Consider the following 17,589-nt stretch of genomic DNA (forward strand, 5'->3'; position numbering starts at 1 on the left):
TATTGGTAATCAATGTTAACAACCCATCTGAATTGCCTGACCTGCTGATAAGAGGGTGATTTCCATCCCAACTAGATGATGTGAGAGCCAAAACCCATTTCAACAGTTCCAGCAGCGTGTATGATACCACTGCATCGAACACGCCATGAGTCGATGGCCTCAATCTTTTTTTCCATCACTGATTCATATAAGCAGGACATTGTGTGTTGTAGTGGCATATTACTTTGGGGAGGAATAGTGACAGAAGTGTGGGATATTTTTTGCAGTCAGGAGAAAATGGACCTGAACAAATAAAATGGTGAAGGATTGTGAATTAAAACTAATTAGGCCCTGTTTTCCATCCATGAGACTAAAGAAAACAAAATGGGCTACACTTACTGTTGGCGTAATTGTAGAGAGTTCCCACTCACATAGAGTAACAATATATTTCAGGGACATAAATCTAGTCGATAGTAAGCGACCAACATGTGATTAAGATTCATTTCTGTCTGGGTTTAGAAAGCACCTACATGTCATTTAAGACCTTCGGACTCCTGCCTAGCGCGGGAGGGGCGAATACAGTTTAAATTGTCTTGGCAGATGGCAGACAGAAAACGCAGCACTTTGAAGCTCTTTACAGGTTTTAAGGCGGATCAGGCTATTGTGTGACTGTTAACTACCAGTTGCAAAACAAAAACAACTAGGTAGCGTTCAAAAATGCTTTGCTGAGTGTAGGGAAAAAAAATCTCACCACGATGTAACCTATCAATTTAGCAACTATGTTTACAGTACAAAAAATTTAACTGCTCTAGCATATTATCCATAATGTGAGTTCAATAAACCATGTGTTGAAACATATACATGTTATTCAAGTCAAACGCATTTCCAGTAATTTCAACAATAAATATCTACGTTACTTTATGCACAGTGCGCCTACATTTGGGACTCCAGAATTCAAGGATATCATTTTTGGGTTATCACATTTTGACAAGTGTTATTTAGTTAGTTTGATAGAATTTTGAATTCCTTAGTTAGAACTACGCTAAACTAGCTAGCCATTTTCAATATTATAAGTAAAAACACTCGTAAGCAAATTGTATAATCTAAAGTAATTATTTGACATGTTATTCAATAGAACAGACAACCAGTTCGTTGTTTTATTCGCAAACATCTTAACTTTTTAGCATGGTGCTCGTCGCCAGCACTCGCATTTTCGCTCGCGCTTATGAAAATGTAGGATAAAAAAAAGTAGCCGGTGGATGTCAAACTTACCTGCGATAAGACTAATCAATACACAGCAGAGGTGGAGTATCGTGAAATCCATTCCTTTCGGTCTATTCCAATAATTTTCTTTCAAAACACAGGTGAAAAATAAAGTTATGCGGTGCTTCCGACTGCCAGAGCACTCTCCCGAAGCATCAAAACTCACCGATCCCGCTACGCCTCAGCAGGTGCATTATAGGAGCTGGAGTCTAGACACGTGATTTCCGGACAGTACCCAAGTCGTGTTTCCGAAGACACTTTCACGCCCCCTGCCGTATTACATGCGTTCACAACACTGAAAGGACACCGCTTTCTAATCAATGGTTATAGAAATAGTACATTTACTGTTCAACTTTGAAACACAGAACAAGACCAAGCTAAAGCTCTAAAATATAGTTGTGAAAAGCTTTACAATGTAGGTCTATAATGACAGTGCACACATTTGATCAGAACGTCTGAATTCAACAGGTGTAATACAAATATGTACATTATTTGTCTGCCATAGACAAACATATTGTATTTGCATATAATATGGTGTTTACTGTAAGCCTATGGGATGAAGGCAACAAGCATTCAAATTACACTGCAGTAAAATATCAAAACAGCAACAGAGTATGATTTGAAAAATTGTTTAATGTCTCATAATTTAAGAGGTTGGCACAATTCATGAGTAAACTGAATAAATAAAAGAAATTCTCATTAGAACATAACTGATGGACAGTACAGTAGGTAACATACAATTATCCATCAAATATAAATACAGTACATATATCTTCATAGCTATAAAATACATGAAAATACTAATTCCAATATTCCTTCTCCATTACAACTGTAGATTCCTTTACTCACACGATTACAAATGATCTAAAGTGCAAAGAGTTAATGTTCTTATCAAAACAAAAAAAATTATCAAATTCAAGAGTTTCCAGAGTGACTATTAAACTACTAAAATAGTTTTTTAAAATGTGGTCAGTCATGTTAGTGAATTTAGTTTGCCCTCATTCTCCTCCAACAATAACTATATTGCTTGCTCTAGTGGTCACCCTTTCACAGCTCAGGGAACCTGGAACAGGCTAACACTAACAGCACACTTGCTACAGTGGTCCCTAACAGTGAGCCAGGCCTGGAGTGACACCCCAGTATCCGTGCCACCTTCTGTGGCCAGGTGGGGCCCAGTCATTGTGTCTGAAGGGCTGGGTGGGTCTACCTTGGGTTCTGAAGTTATAGTGAGGAGGACGTGGAGGTCCATTATATCCTTTACCTGGCCACATCTTCTGCTTGGGCACTGGAGGACGCCACAAAGGAGTAGCTGGGTAGATCACCTTTGAACAATAAAACAGGGGTCAATTTCAATTATATTTCCCCCATTGTCAGAGCCGACCAAGGAGGTATTCAGACAAGACTGTATGGAACACGAAATTGTGGCAACGCAACCTCTATGTTCGTTACTGGTTGTACCTGGTATTTATGGCGATTTTGAGGGAAGGTAGGGGGAGGACGGGTTTCCCTGAGGCCACTATCCTCGTCTGAGGAGGAACAGGAGTGGTAGTCAGATGTCACCCTCTCAACAGCGCTGGTCACCTTCTTAGTCACATCCTCTTTGTCATCACCAGAGAAACTGGCAACAGTGAAAGCAAGGTTTCTCTCTCCATATCTGCACGAGAGGAAAAGAAGCCAACAAGAATTTGTCGTCACTGAATGTATATCAACAATTTAGTGCCTCGACTGGTGACCGAGGGATTTAACATGAATGGTGTAGTTAAGAGGTAAACAATGGACAAACAAGGCTTCAAAATGACTCAGGGTTTGTACAGACAGTGGCAAGTCAAATTCAATGACTGAAGTACTTTTTTAAGCACTAATATTTATTTAAGGACCATACATTTGTAGTAGTTCCTATTACGCAATTGTTTCTAGTCGTGGAAAAAGTATTCAAATTATCATACTGGAGTAAAAGTTAAGATGCCTTAATATAAAACGACTCAAGTAAAAGTCGCCCAGTAAAATATTACTTGTGTAAAAGCCTTAAGTATACTTAAAACCAAATACTTAAGTATCAAAAGTAAATAGAATTGCTAAAATGTATTTAAGCATCAAAAGTAAACGTATAATCCATTTCAAATTCCTTAACAAACCAGAGGGCACAAATATATTTTTTATTGACGAATAGCCAGGGGCACACTCCAACACTCAGACATAATTTACAAACAAAGCATGTGTTCCGTGAGTCCGCCAGACCAGAGGAAGTAGGAATGACCATGGATGATCTCTTGATAAGTGCGTGAATTGAACCATTTCTGTCAAAACAGGTGGTGTCAGGGAAAATGTACGGAGTAAAAAGTACATTATTTTATTTAGGAATGTAGTGAAGTAAAAGTTGGCAGAAATATAAATAGAAAAGTACAGATACTACAAAACTACTTAAGTAGTACTTTGAAGTATTTTTACACCACTGATGTTATGTAACATTGTTTAATTGATATTGTGCTATGTTAATCATTTTATTTATAAACTGTAGCAGCAATAATTTGAAGCCACAAATTGCTGGAGAACTCAAATCCATAAAATGCAGCTATGCATTAAAGATCAGGACAGTCAATGAGATCAACATGATTGAGTAAGTTTTAAACTATGACAACAATAAAACTACTTTATTGTAGGACAGACCAAAATCGTCTTCGAACTCAATCAAATATGCTTCCCAAAAATAACGTACTCTGTGGTAGAACATTTATTTTGAAAGCCGATTGTCTGCATTTATCAGCGTGCCATCAGGTAGCCTGACTTCAGATGTGTCCATGTAAACAAGATTATGGAAAGTTATTCTTGCAAAGCATGTAAACGTTTTAAATCTGACTATCTAGCCACTATCACATTATTATGTGCATGTAAACGTACTCATTGAGTGAGTGAGTGCTCACAACAGTCCAGTAAGCTCAGCCTTTTTATCTTCTATTGAACTTTGGAAACTGTTGAACTTGATTATGAATTCTCCGGACTGAGGTCTCCACCTCTGCAGCTACCTTTTCCATGTATTTTTGCAATAGTTGTCCTTTTCCAGGCATCTCTTGTTCTCTCCCTTTTCGTGGTCCTGCTGTGCATCTAGGTAGTCTTGATATTTCTGCCTTGCTGATTTGCAGAAAGATATCATTGGTGGCGTTTTGACTTTCTTTAGTCCTCCTACATTCTCTAAGAGTCATACACCAGTCTGTGCTGTGGAGGACTGCTACTTTTTTTTGACAACAGTGAGAGCGGAGTTGACTGCCGAGGCCTGTCCATGGAAGAACACAAGGACAATGAGTTACTGGCCAGAGGTCTCGGTTGTTTTCTTTACCCTTCAGACGCTCTAAAAAGAAAAAGGTGTCCAGAGCAGTTCTCTGCAGATCATACTCTGAACAGACAGTGACGTCTCAACACCTGCTGTATGAAGAACTTCAACTGCCTCTGGGCATCGTCACATCATGCCCCAGGAAAACGCTTCAGGTCAACTAAGTGTGTGAGAAGACGTTTGAATTTGCGCTCGCATGCTTCAGGATTCCTCGTCATCTGTTGTGGGACAAGATAAGTAGCCTTTCGTCACAAAACTGGACTTGATTGGGGTTTTGTGCATCAACCGAGGCACTTTGTCACTCAAACATCCTTCCCTCACTCACTTTGCTAGACACTTGTTTTAGCACCGTACATTTTGAAAACCCAATGTCAACTTGAGGGGCCCATGGCCTCATCCTCTGTCACAGTGCGTTTCAGGGAGTCCAAGTGTGTCACCTCTTTCTTCAAGACTCTGCTCATGACATTAGTCAATAGGTCTGCCCAGTCTGCTGTCAGGAATGGGACCATGGGACTGTCGGTTTGGTAGTTTTGAAGGTACCCTTGAATGCGTTTGGCAACAAATGTGAAAATCTGTTTTGCTTGGAGCGGGGTTCGTACAGACAGTGGCAAGTCAAATTCAAGGACTTACGTACGTTTTCAAGCACTAATATTTATTTTCAAGGCCCATCAGTTTGTAATATTACTGTGAAATTGTTTCTAGTTGCCACCAGCTGGCAGTAGCCTCATGGGGGAAAAAAACGTAGTATTCATCACTACCTTACAAGTTGTACTCAATAATATGTTTCACTACCATGAGTGGTAAGTCAGTAATGATGATTTTGCCTACTGGTGAACACATTTCCTATTCACATTTCTATACAAGTCCAGCATAATGACTTTATTGGGCATTTGGGAATCTACTACTTAATAGCTACAAAAAAGCATCCTGCTTCCGACTGGCAGCTTAAGTGTTGCCGGTCAGGTGGGCTGCGTGAGGAAAACAGAACGTCAATGGCAGGAGCATGGCTGACACGTGATAAAGCGCAATATCGTAGGCACCCATGAATGAGGCATTTGGCAAAAAAGCTCTAGAGGTTGATGCATAGAAAAAGAAAGTCACATGCAGAACTGCCGCCAGCGCAAGATGCAGCGTTGGTCTTTTCCCCTTCATGTGGCTCTTCAGGGCCAACTCACCCATGCTTTCAATGTCTGACTCATTTTTTTCACCTTGGGTCCAGTGATGTAGTGGTAAAAAAAGTAGATAAAACTACACTGAACAAAAATATAAAACAAGTAGCGTTTCATGAGCTGAAATAAAATACAATATTTTCCATATGCACAAGACAGGGTTGAATCTAAATTTGCCCAGCATATTAGCCATCGATGTAACGTTTGGCGGCGCCTAATCAGTCAGTGCTGTACCTGCCTGGCTGAGTGGCAGTGTGGATGGAATGCGCGAGCTCGCCTGGTATCCACAGCATGAAACATGTGAGAAAATAAAACTGTAGTCTGATAGGAAAATAATTTGCAAGACCAACACATTTTTTGTAATATATTTCATAAAACATATTTGATCATCATCTATTCTCCTCTCATATTAATTCAAGTACCGTAATTTCCGGACTATTAAGCGCACCTGAATAAGCCGCACCCACTGAATTTAAAAAAGATATATTATTTGGAACATAAATAAGCCGCACATGTCTATAAGCCGCAGGTGCCTACCCATACATTGAAACAAATGAACTTTACACAGGCTTTAACGAAACACGGCTTGTAACAAAAAATAAGCCGTAAACAGTAGCCTACCAAGAAAGTCATTGGTCACCATCTTCCTCCTCCTGTGCACTGAAACCATCTCCTTTGGTGTCGGAGTTGAATAGCCTCAGAATTGCCTCATCCGATATTGGATCGTTTTCATTGTCGCTCTCGTCACTTTCATCCGGAGGCAAATCCCCCGCTGAGCCCTCTTCAACAGGCAGCAGTCCAGCCTTTCGAAACCCGTCGATGACAGTGGATTTTTTGACAATGCTCCACGCTGCCAGGACCCACTGGCAGACTTGACCATAAGTTGCTCTTCGCATGCGGCCCGTTTTAGTGAAGGATTTCTCCCCACTTGTCATCCAAGCCTCCCACTGAACACGGAGCGCCACCTTAAATGCACGATTTACACAGATGTCAAGTGGATGCAAATACTTTGTTGTGCCCCCAGGAATCAGGGTGACAAAATGACTACCGTAATCAGAATGATGGGAAGTTTGAGAGCGCTCAATTTAATCTAAACAGTAAACAAAGAAGTTGTTTGACCTTAACCCGTTCGGCAATTTCATTGGTCTAATGAAAGCTTCATGCCGCCAAAAAAACTTAGCACGTCACAGAGTGTGTTTAAAAAAAAAAAAAATGAAAGCGGGAAGAAAAAAAAATCCATATATTAGCCGCGTCATTGTTTAAGCCGCGAGGTTCAAAGCCTGGGAAAAAAGTTGCAGCTTATAGTCCGGAAATTACAGTACTTTAAAGTACCAACAGTGGCTTGCAAAAGTATTCACCCTCTTGGCATTTCTCCTATTTTGTTGCCTGATTTACACAACATACCTACCACTTTGAAGATACAAATATTTGTGTGTGTGAAACAAACAAGAAATTAGACCCCAAAAAAATATATATATATATATACTTTATGCACGCTCAAGTTTTTACCCCCCCCAAAGTCAATACTTCATAGAGCCACCTTTTGCAGCAATTACAGCTGCAAGTCACTTGGGGTGTCTCAAAAGCTTGGCACATCTAGCCACTGGGACCTTTGCCCATTCTTCAAGGCAAAACTGCTCCAGTTCCTTCAATTTGGATGGGTTCCGCTGGTGTACAGCAATCTTTAAATCATACCACAGATTCTCAATTGGATTGAGGTCTGGGCTTTGACTAGGCCATTCCAAGACATTTAAAATGTTCCCCCTTAAACCAGTCGAGTGTTGCTTTAGCGGTATGCTTAGGGTCATTGTTCTGCTGGAAGGTAAACCTCCGTCCCAGTCGCAAATCTCTGGAAGACAGAAACAGGTTTCCTCTTAAGAATTTCCCTGTATTTAACGCCACACATCATTCCTTCAATTCTGAGTTTTCCAGTTTCCCAGTCTCTGCCGATAAAAACATCCCCACAGCATGATGCTGCCACCACCATGCTTCACTGTGGGGATGGTGTTCGAGGTGATGAGGTGTCGGGTTTGTGCCAGACATAGCGTTTTCCTTGATGGCCAAACACATAAAATTTTTGTCACGTCTGACCAGAGTACCTTCTATATATTTGGGGACTCTCCCACATGCCTTCTGGCGAACCTCAAACGTGTTTGCTTATTTTTTTCCCCTGACCACTCTTCTGTAAAGCCCAGCTCTATGGAGTATACGGCTTAAAGTGGTCCTATGGACAGATACTCCAATCTCAGCTGTGGAGCTTTGCAGCTCCTTCAAGCTTATCTTTGGTCTCATTGTTGCCTCTCTGATTAATGCCCTCCTTGCCTGGTCCGTGAGTTTTGGTGGGCAGCCCCTCTTGGCAGGTTTGTTGTGCCATATTACACTGCTCAAAAAAATAAAGGGAACACTTAAACAACACAATGTAACTCCAAGTCAATCACACTTCTGTGAAATCTAACTGTCCACTTAGGAAGCAACACTGATTGACAATACATTTCACATGCTGTTGTGCAAATGGAATAGACAACAGGTGGAAATTATTGGCAATAAGCAAGACACACCCAATAAAGGAGTGATTCTGCAGGTGGTGACCACAGACCACTTCTCAGTTCCTATGCTTCCTGGCTGATGTTTTGGTCACTTTTGAATGCTGGCGGTGCTTTCACTCTAGTGGTAGCATGAGACGGAGTCTACAACCCACACAAGTGGCTCAGGTAGTGCAGCTCATCCAGGATGGCAAGCTGTGGCAAGAAGGTTTGCTGTGTCTGTCAGCGTAGTGTCCAGAGCATGGAGGCGCTACCAGGAGACAGGCCAGTACATCAGGAGACGTGGAGGAGGCCGTAGGAGGGCAACAACCCAGCAGCAGGACCGCTACCTCCACTTGAGTGCCCGACATCCAAAGGTGGGGGTTGTGCTTACAGCCCAACACCGTGCAGGACGTTTGGCATTTGCCAGAGAACACCAAGAGTGGCAAATTCGCCACTGGCGCCCTGTGCTCTTCACAGATGAAAGCAGGTTCACACTGAGCACATGTGACAGACGTGACAGAGTCTGGAGACGCCGCGGAGAACGTTCTGCTGCCTGCAACATCCTCCAGCATGACCGGTTTGGCGGTGAGTCAGTCATGGTGTGGGGTGGCATTTCTTTGGGGGGGCTGCACAGCCCTCCATGTGCTCGGCAGAGGTAGCCTGACTGCCATTAGGTACCGAGATGAGATCCTCAGACCCCTTGTGAGACCATATGCTGGTGCGGTTGGCCCTGGGTTCCTCCTAATGCAAGACAATGCTAGACCTCATGTGGCTGGAGTGTGTCAGCAGTTCCTGCAAGAGGAAGGCATTGATGCTATGGACTGGCCCGCCCGTTCCCCAGACCTGAATCCAATTGAGCACATCATGTCTCGCTCCATCCACCAAAGCCACGTTGCACCACACTGTCCAGGAGTTGGCGGATGCTTTAGTCCAGGTCTGGGAGGAGATCCCTCAGGAGACCATCCGCCACCTCATCAGGAGCATGCCCAGGCGTTGTAGGGAGGTCACACAGGCACGTGGAGGCCACACACACACACACTACTGAGCCTCATTTTGACTTGTTTTAAGGACATTACATCAAAGTTGGATCAGCCTGTAGTGTGGTTTTCCACTTTCATTTTGAGTGTGACTCCAAATCCAGACCTCCATGGGTTGATAAATTGAATTTCCATTGATTATTTTTGTGTGATTTTGTTGTCAGCACATTCAACTATGTAAAGAAAAAAGTATAAGATTATTTCATATCTAGGATGTGTTATTTTAGTGTTCCCTTTATTTTTTTGAGCAGTGCATTTCCATTTTATTTTTAATAAATGGAGCTCCATGGGATGTTCAAAGTTTCAGTCCCTGACCTGTTTTGAGAGCTCCTTGGTGTTCATGGTGCCGCTTGCTTGGTGGTGTTGCAGACTCTGGGGGCTTTCAGAACAGGTGTATATTTACTGAGATCATGTGACACTTCGTATTTTTATTTTTTTTTTCACTTCAAAATTCTGAGTATTTTGCATGTCCATTAAATGAAATCCAAATAAATATCCACTAAAATTACAGGTTGTAATGTAACAAAATAGGAAAAACACCAAGGGGGATGAATACTTTTGCAAGGAACAGTATTCCAGTACTTGAATTACAGAGTGCCAAATTCAAGTACTTTAAGCACCTCAAGCACCTTGTGCGAACCCTGTAGTATAAGTGTCTGCTATCACTTCCTTTAAAGCTGTGAATGTAATGCATGTCCGTGTTCTGCAGGATTTGCCGCTTTCGACTGCTTGTACAAATGTTAATAGGTTTGGCAAAACCTCGTTGCAACCTTGTTTTCTACCCAACGATATCCACAAAACTTTAGGGAAAACTGAGAAGCCTGTGATTTGTGTCAAAATAATCCCGTCTTGCAGGGACGTCATTCATAAGTCTATATAAACTATTTAAAATGCTCTTTACGTTCCAATTTATGAAGTCAAATGCATTTCGAAACGCTTTGTGGACACCGCAAGGAACATGTTCCAATATCAATTAGCTCAAAGTCTGTCTTCTGCAAGGACAGATGTAAAACTTGTGGTTAACATTTGGTCCATCCATCAAAATGTATAGGGGGTGAGACATGTTAAGTTTCTGTCAACTCTGGAGAGAGTCCTTAGTTGTTCCATGTCCCATGAAGGATGAGTCCAGGTAGTGTGTGGTAACCTTGTTGGTAGTAGGGGTCTAAAAACCTTACGTGGACATCCTTCAGCTGAACTGTTTTTGTTTTCAACAATTCGTCAAAAAGCAGCACATAACCATCGTTTTTCGGCAACTTGTCCAGGTGGTGCAAGACCATGATTGATCACGTAGGCAGTTTTCTCCTCCCTACAGGAATATGAATTGGCATTAGCACTGTCAGGAAACATCCAGGGGAAAATTGTGGCGTTGTCTTCTGCACTTTTGCAGGAGTAGTGGGCGACACTTCATTGTCCATAGGATCTCTGCGCATCATGAATCATTGTTTCGGACCCGTGAAGAGAGCTTTGAAAATAACTCAGGTGGAGGATAATGAAAGCAATACATTTCTACTCATGTTAGGTTGTATTTGTAATGAAATATCCCTTTACTTGACATTCATACTGAGTGCACAAAACATTAAGGCCACCTGTTTCCATGACATAGATTGACCAGATGAATCCAAGTGAAAGCTATGATCCCTTATTGATGTAACCTGTTAAAGCCACTTCAAAATCAGTGTAGATGAATGGGAAGAGACATACTAGAAGGATTTTTTAAGCCCTGAAACAATTGAGACATGGAGTACGTATGTGTGCCATTCAGAGGGTGAATGGGCAAGAGAAAAGATGTACAGTTGAGGTCAAGTTTACATACACTTTTTCAACCACGTCACACATTTCTTGTTAACAAACTATAGCTTTGGCAAGTGGGTTAGGACATCTACTTTTTGCATGACAAGTAATTTTTCCAACAATTGTTTACAGATTATTTCACTGTATCACAATTCCAGCAGGTCAGAAGTTTACATACAATAAGTTGACAGTGCCTTTAAACAGCTTGGAAAATTCCAGAAAATTATGTCATGGCTTTAGAAGCCTCTGATAGGCTAATTGACATCATTTGAGTCAATTGGAGGTGTACCTGTGGATGTATTTCAAGGCCTACCTTCAAACTCAGTGCCTCTTTGCTTGACATCATGGGAAAATCTAAAGAAATCAGCCAAGACCTCAGAACAAACAATTATAGACCTTCACAAGTCTTGTTCATCCTTGGGAGCTATTTCCAAACGCCTGAAGGTACCACGTTCATCTGTACAAACAATAGTATGCAAGCATAAACACCATGGGAGGACGCAGCCGTCATAGTGCTCAGGAAAGAGAGACGCGCTCTGTCTCCTGGAAATGAACATACTTTGATGCGAAAAATGCAAATCAATCCCAGAACAACAGCAAAGGACATTGTGAAGATGCTGAAGGAAACAGGTACAGAAGTATTTATATCCACAGTAAAACGAGTCCTATATCGACATAACCTGAAAGGCCGCTCAGCAAGGAAGAAGCCACTGCTCCAAAACCGCCATAAAAAAAGCCAGACTATGGTTTGCAACTGCATATGGGGACAAAGATCATACTTTTTGGAGAAATGTCCTCTGGTCTGATGAAACAAAAATAGAACTGTTTGGCCATAAAGACTTTCGTTATGTTTGGAGGAAAAAGGGGGAGACTTGCAAGCCGAAGATCACCATCCCAACCGTGAAGCACAGGGGTGGCAGCATCATGTGGGGGTGATTTGCTGCAGGAGGGACTGGTGCACTGCACAAAATAGATGGCATCATGAGGTAGGAAAATTATGTGGATATACTGAAGCAACATCTCAAGACATCAGTCAGGAAGTTAAAGCTTGGTCACAAAGGGGTCTTCCAAATGGACAATGATCCCAAACATACTTCCAAAGTTGTGGCGAAATGGCTTAAATCTAGACGTTCCGCTAGCGGAACACCTGCTCCAATATCCAATGATGGGCGTGGCGCGAAATACAAAGTCCTCGAAAATCCGCAAACTTCCATTTTTCAAACATATGACTATTTTACACCATTTTAAAGACAAGACTCTCCTTTATCTAACCACACAGTCCGATTTCAAAAAGGCTTTACAGCGAAAGCAAAACATTAGATTATGTCAGCAGAGTACCCAGCCAGAAATAATCAGACACCCATTTTTCAAACTAGCATATAATGTCACAAAAAACAAAACCACAGCTAAATGCAGCACTAACCTTTGATGATCTTCATCAGGTGACACTCCTAGAACATTATGTTATACAATACATGCATGTTTTGTTCAATCAAGTTCATATTTATATCAAAAAACAGCTTTTTACATTAGCATGTGACGTTCAGAACTAGCATTCCCACCGAACACTTCCGGTGAATTTACTAAATTACTCACGATAAACGTTCACAAAAAACTAATTATTTTAAGAATTATAGAATGCACTCCCAGGACTTCTACTTCATTACCCAATGTTGTTTTGGTTCCAAATAATCCATAGTTATATCCAAATAGCGGCGTTTTGTTGTGCGTTCAAGACACTATCCGAAGGGCAACGAAGGGTGACGCGCCCGGCGCGTTTCGTGACAAAAAAATTCTAAATATTCCATTACCGTACTTTGAAGCATGTCAAACGCTGTTTAAAATCAATTTTTATGCGATTTTTCTCGTAAAAATGCGATAATATTCCGACCGGGAGTCGTTGTTTTCGTTCAAAGACAGAGAAAGTAAAATGGACTCTACTCGTGCACACGCGCGCCAGTTTCATTGTTCTCAGATCGACCACTATCCAAATGCGCTACTGTTTTTCAGCCATGGCCTGCAAAGTCATCATTCAACGTTCTGGCGCCTTCTGAGAGCGTTAGATAATGTCACGTTACAGCAGAGATCCCCTGTTTTGGATAGAGATGATCAAGAAGGCCAAGAAATGGTCAGAGAGGGCACTTCCTGTTTGGAATCTTCTCAGGTTTTAGCCTGCCAAATGAGTTCAGTTATACTCACAGACACCAGTTTTAGAAACGTGAGTATTTCCTATCCAAAGCTAATAATTATATGCATATTCTAGTTTCTGGGCAGGCGTAATAATCAGATTAAATCAGGTAAGTTTTTTATCCGGCCGTGAAAATACTACCCCCTATCCATAACAAGTTAAGGACAACAAAGTCAAGGTATTGGAGTGGCCATCACAAAGCTCTGACCTCAAACCTATAGAAAATGTGTGGAAGAACTGACAAAGTGTGCGTGAGCAAGGAGGCCGACAAACATGACTCAGTTACATCAACTCTGTCAGGAGGAATGGGCCAAAATTCACCCAACATTGTGGGAAGCATGTGGAAGGCTATCTGAAACGTTTGACCCAAGTTAAACAATTTAAAGGCCATGTTACCAAATACTAATTGAGTGTATATAATCTTCTGACCCACTGGGAATGTGAGGAAAGAAATAAAAGCTGAAATAAATCATTCTGACATTTCACATTATTAAAATAAAGTGATGATCCTAAAACGGGGAAGTTTTACTAGGATAAAATGTCAGGAATTGTGAAAAACTGAGTTTAAATGTATTTGGCTAAGGTGTATGTAAACTTCCGACTTCAACTGTAAGTGCCTTTGAAACGGGTATGGTAGTGCAACACAATATTTAGAAGGTTCCCTTAATGTTTTGTACGCTCAGTGTTGATCCAACTACCCCTTACATTTAATCTTCAACTCTTAAACACATAGCCTATGCTACAAACATTTTAAATGTCCCCCTCAAATCAATGCCTGTAGCTATTTTACCTTACAACAGACAATAAACAAACAAATAGAACAATGGTAATTAAACCATGGTTTAAAGATAAATGTATTAAATGTCTAACGTTATAGCTTACCATTAGGTGCAGCTGTAGAAACTACTTTCAGCAACAGTGGTGCTGAATGATGATGCCTGGTTCATTAGTCAGCAGATCTTGGCTGGCTTTGATGGAAAACTTTACTGTCCTGTTTCCAGAAATTAAGTGGTAGAGTTTGCAAGCTAACTAGCTAGCCAAATGTTTGCAAACAGACTACGCAATGCTAGTTAGCTCACTATTTTTGCCAAGTTGGCTAATGTTTTCTGGCTAGCATCATTGCGCCCAAATCATTCAACACTCAATATCCCAGATCAACAGCCTTGAACGAGGCATAGATAAAGTGCTATAATTATTGAGAAATTCTGTAATACTCAAGCTTCAGCTCACTTAGCTAATAAAACTAGCTAGCTAGCTGGTAAAGTCTAGCTTACTAACGTTAGCTAGCTCTTTACATTATTCAAATGTAGCTAACAGAAATAATTCACGTCTGAAACGTTTCTTTAGCGGTTGGTCTGGTTGTGCAATGCTGCTGAAGCTCTGGAGGTTGTTGCAGAGAAAAAGTCACAATGTAGAACTGGTGCTAGCCTGGGCTGCAGCTTTATGTCTTTCCCCTCTTCATGTAGCTCTTCGGGGCAAATTCACCCATGCTCGCAAGGTCAACATCTTTGATAGATTTTTTTACACCCTGCATGATGTGGGTTGGTTGGGTCTGGCAAAACCCATTCATAAAACATCAATATCCTGCCAGGCAGGATTTAATCTACATTTGTCCGGCATTTTAGCTGTCGATGTGACGTTTTGGCGGCGCCTCAGTCAGTTCTGTACCTGCCTGGTTGAGTGGCAGTGTGAGTGGAATGAGCAAGCTCGCCTTGCAACCTGAGCGCAAATCACGTGAGTGAAAAAAAAACTTCTGGAAATTAATTCTTAAAACCAATACATGTAATATTATTCATATGAACATATTTTAAGATTTCCTGCTCTCCTCATTTTTATTCAAGTACCAACTTGTGAAAATGTCGGGTATTCAAGGTATTCCAGGACCTGAATTTCATTGTACTTCAAGCACCTTGTGCGAAAAACTGCGTCTGCCCATCTCCCAAAGTGTGCACTCCCTCCAGCCAATACTTACACCAATTCAATGCTTTTAAATAAGACTGACCTGCAGCACACCTCCCCTGGATCCACCCACAGGGTGAGTTCTCTGGGCAGGCCAAGGTCCTTGTACTGAACCCCACTCTCCTGGCAGGCCCGCAGCAGCTCTGGATCCTCCCTCTGCAACCTGTTCACCCGAATACACCTGCAAAGTAGTAGAGTATGCAATAGACCTTCAATAACTCCAATCATACAAATCACTGCATATCCAAAACATACCCTATTCTTCGTAGGGCATGATGCCCTAGACTAGAGGTTGATAAAGCTACTGATAAGGTAATCAAGATAGGGGGAGCAAGGCCACAGACAGGTATCTGATCCATAGTTAGTTACCTGAAGGCCTGTCCTTTGCTGGGGTTGTCAGGATACCAATGCCCCCTGAACTTCTCCTGCAGGGCAACAGTCAACCGCTCCACAAACAAGTCCACTTTCTGGGTATCTAACCTTTCCACCTTTTTGATCAGTCTTTTCAGGAAAAACACCACTGCTGCAATCTCTTTCTTCATCATGTTTCACTGATGTGCTGTAACGATGGTCCAACTTCTGGAAATATGAGGAATAGTAGCACAAATTGACCACAAACAGTAAACTCACAAACAAGTTATTAGCCTAGAAACAGCGGTTTCAAATCAAATCAAATTTATTTATATAGCCCTTCGTACATCAGCTGATATCTCAAAGTGCTGTACAGAAACCCAGCCTATAACCCCAAACAGCAAGCAATGCATGTGAAAGAAGCACGGTGACTAGGAAAAACTCCCTAGAAAGGACAAAACCTAGGAAGAAACCTAGAGAGGAACCAGGCTATGAGGGGTGGCCAGTCCTCTTCTGGCTGTGCCGGGTGGATATTATAACAGAACATGGTTAAGTTTCACCCATCAATTAATCTCCAAAATCCATTAACTATGTAGCAAGCAAAGTCTACCTAGCAACACAAAACAAGCTGACAAGAATTCGTTGAAAGTAAATATTCAGCTAATTTAGTGTGCTAACCATTGTTAAATCCAAATGACATTCCAGTCTGGCGGGACATCTTCCAGAAAGGCGCGCTGTGATGCATTATTTCCGTTTAGCCATGTGACTGCCAATCATTCATAGCTGGCTAACTCAGTGTTAGCCAACAACAAAACCCAGACAAAAACGTAAAAACTATATACATAACCGATATATATATATTAATTGCAGATGTTTGTGACAAAACTTTTCAAGTGAAGTATTCTTAACGTCATCCTAGTTAGCTACTGAGGCTAAAGAGAAAAGGTTCAAAAAGCATGCTATTAATAATCAATTCGTCGGGCAACTAACTAAGTAAACTACACATCAAAACATGTTACTTGATTATCCAAAATAACAATTAAAAGGCCATCATATTACCGTAATTGCTGTTCATCACCATGTGGAAAACTGTTGCCAGCTTAGCTCATGAATGTCTGAACCTCCGTATGAGAGCATAACCTGCCCGGGAAGCGGAGCGCGCGTTTTCTGGACTAGCCCAACGTCACGGTCGTCACTAGTTATTACAGTCACAGAGTCTAATTGTGGCTAAACCCCGCCTATTTCTACAATGTCTCTTTTTATAATGACTTTAAACGAAACCGCAACCAAACTGCTAACATTATGCCTAACCTTAACCTTAAATTAAGACCAAAAAGCAATTTTTTGTTTTAATGAATTTTTACGATATAGCAAGCCTATGTGACTTTGTGGATGTGGTAACTAGTGACGATCCGACGTCATCCCCATTGAGCAACGTGACTAAAATGGCTTACTTGAAATCATCCTTCAGCTACAAAATAAAGTTAAACAATGTAAATGTGGATGTAATAATGTTGTTTGAAACTATGAAAGAGCGTACTATATTTTAACTGCGCTTCCTTATTAGTACACGTCCTATGCGAAGCAAAATACAACTGCAAAAGGTGAAATAAATGTACAAATAATATCCACAGGGGGGTGCTCAACCTTCATCTAAATCAACGGCTTGTATGTATCAAATCAGAGTGGGTAGAAGACTGTACTTAGTTTGGATTATGAGTTATCAAAAAAGGTTTAGAGGGCTCCAGGGTCTCGAGACCATATATTGAGTGTCTCGGTGTCGGATACATTTGTACTCGGGTTTGACTCGATCTCGGGACAGTGAGGACTCGTAATTTCTTCCCGAGACCAGCCGAGTAAAAAACTCAGAATTATCAGCCTCCATTCAGTTAGCGCATTAAACCTCTTCGCCAGACCATATATACACTCCTTTCTTAAAATATTATCTTAATGTCCGTTGGGCAGTTGCAGCGATGAGACAAAATCGAAATTGGGGAGG

The 17,589-nt window shown here is 41.3% G+C and overlaps 2 protein-coding genes across 4 annotated transcripts in view; both read right to left on the reverse strand.

Annotated features, from left to right (window-relative positions):
- Nucleotides 1–1,436, reverse strand: part of cxadr (CXADR Ig-like cell adhesion molecule) — a 71,817-nt gene extending 70,381 nt beyond the window's left edge. Inside the window, exon 1 of the mRNA XM_014137876.2 lies at nucleotides 1,252–1,436. Within this exon, the coding sequence (XP_013993351.1) occupies nucleotides 1,252–1,303 (52 nt within the window). The 5' untranslated portion in view covers nucleotides 1,304–1,436. The remainder of the gene's footprint in view (nucleotides 1–1,251) is intronic.
- A 419-nt stretch (nucleotides 1,437–1,855) lies between these two features.
- btg3 (B-cell translocation gene 3) lies at nucleotides 1,856–16,753 on the reverse strand. 3 transcript variants are annotated; one of them, XM_014137443.2, is made up of 5 exons: nucleotides 16,650–16,753; nucleotides 15,609–15,815; nucleotides 15,283–15,420; nucleotides 2,701–2,896; nucleotides 1,856–2,564 (listed from the first exon to the last, which is right to left on the reverse strand). In XM_014137443.2, exons 2-5 carry the CDS (start codon nucleotides 15,782–15,784, stop codon nucleotides 2,349–2,351), a joined length of 726 nt encoding a protein of 241 aa, XP_013992918.1. In that variant the 5' UTR covers nucleotides 15,785–15,815; nucleotides 16,650–16,753; the 3' UTR covers nucleotides 1,856–2,348.
- Between the last annotated feature and the right edge of the window lie 836 nt (nucleotides 16,754–17,589).

This window comes from Salmo salar, chromosome ssa13 (genome assembly GCF_905237065.1).
Source record: "Salmo salar chromosome ssa13, Ssal_v3.1, whole genome shotgun sequence".
Classification (NCBI taxonomy): domain Eukaryota; kingdom Metazoa; phylum Chordata; class Actinopteri; order Salmoniformes; family Salmonidae; genus Salmo; species Salmo salar.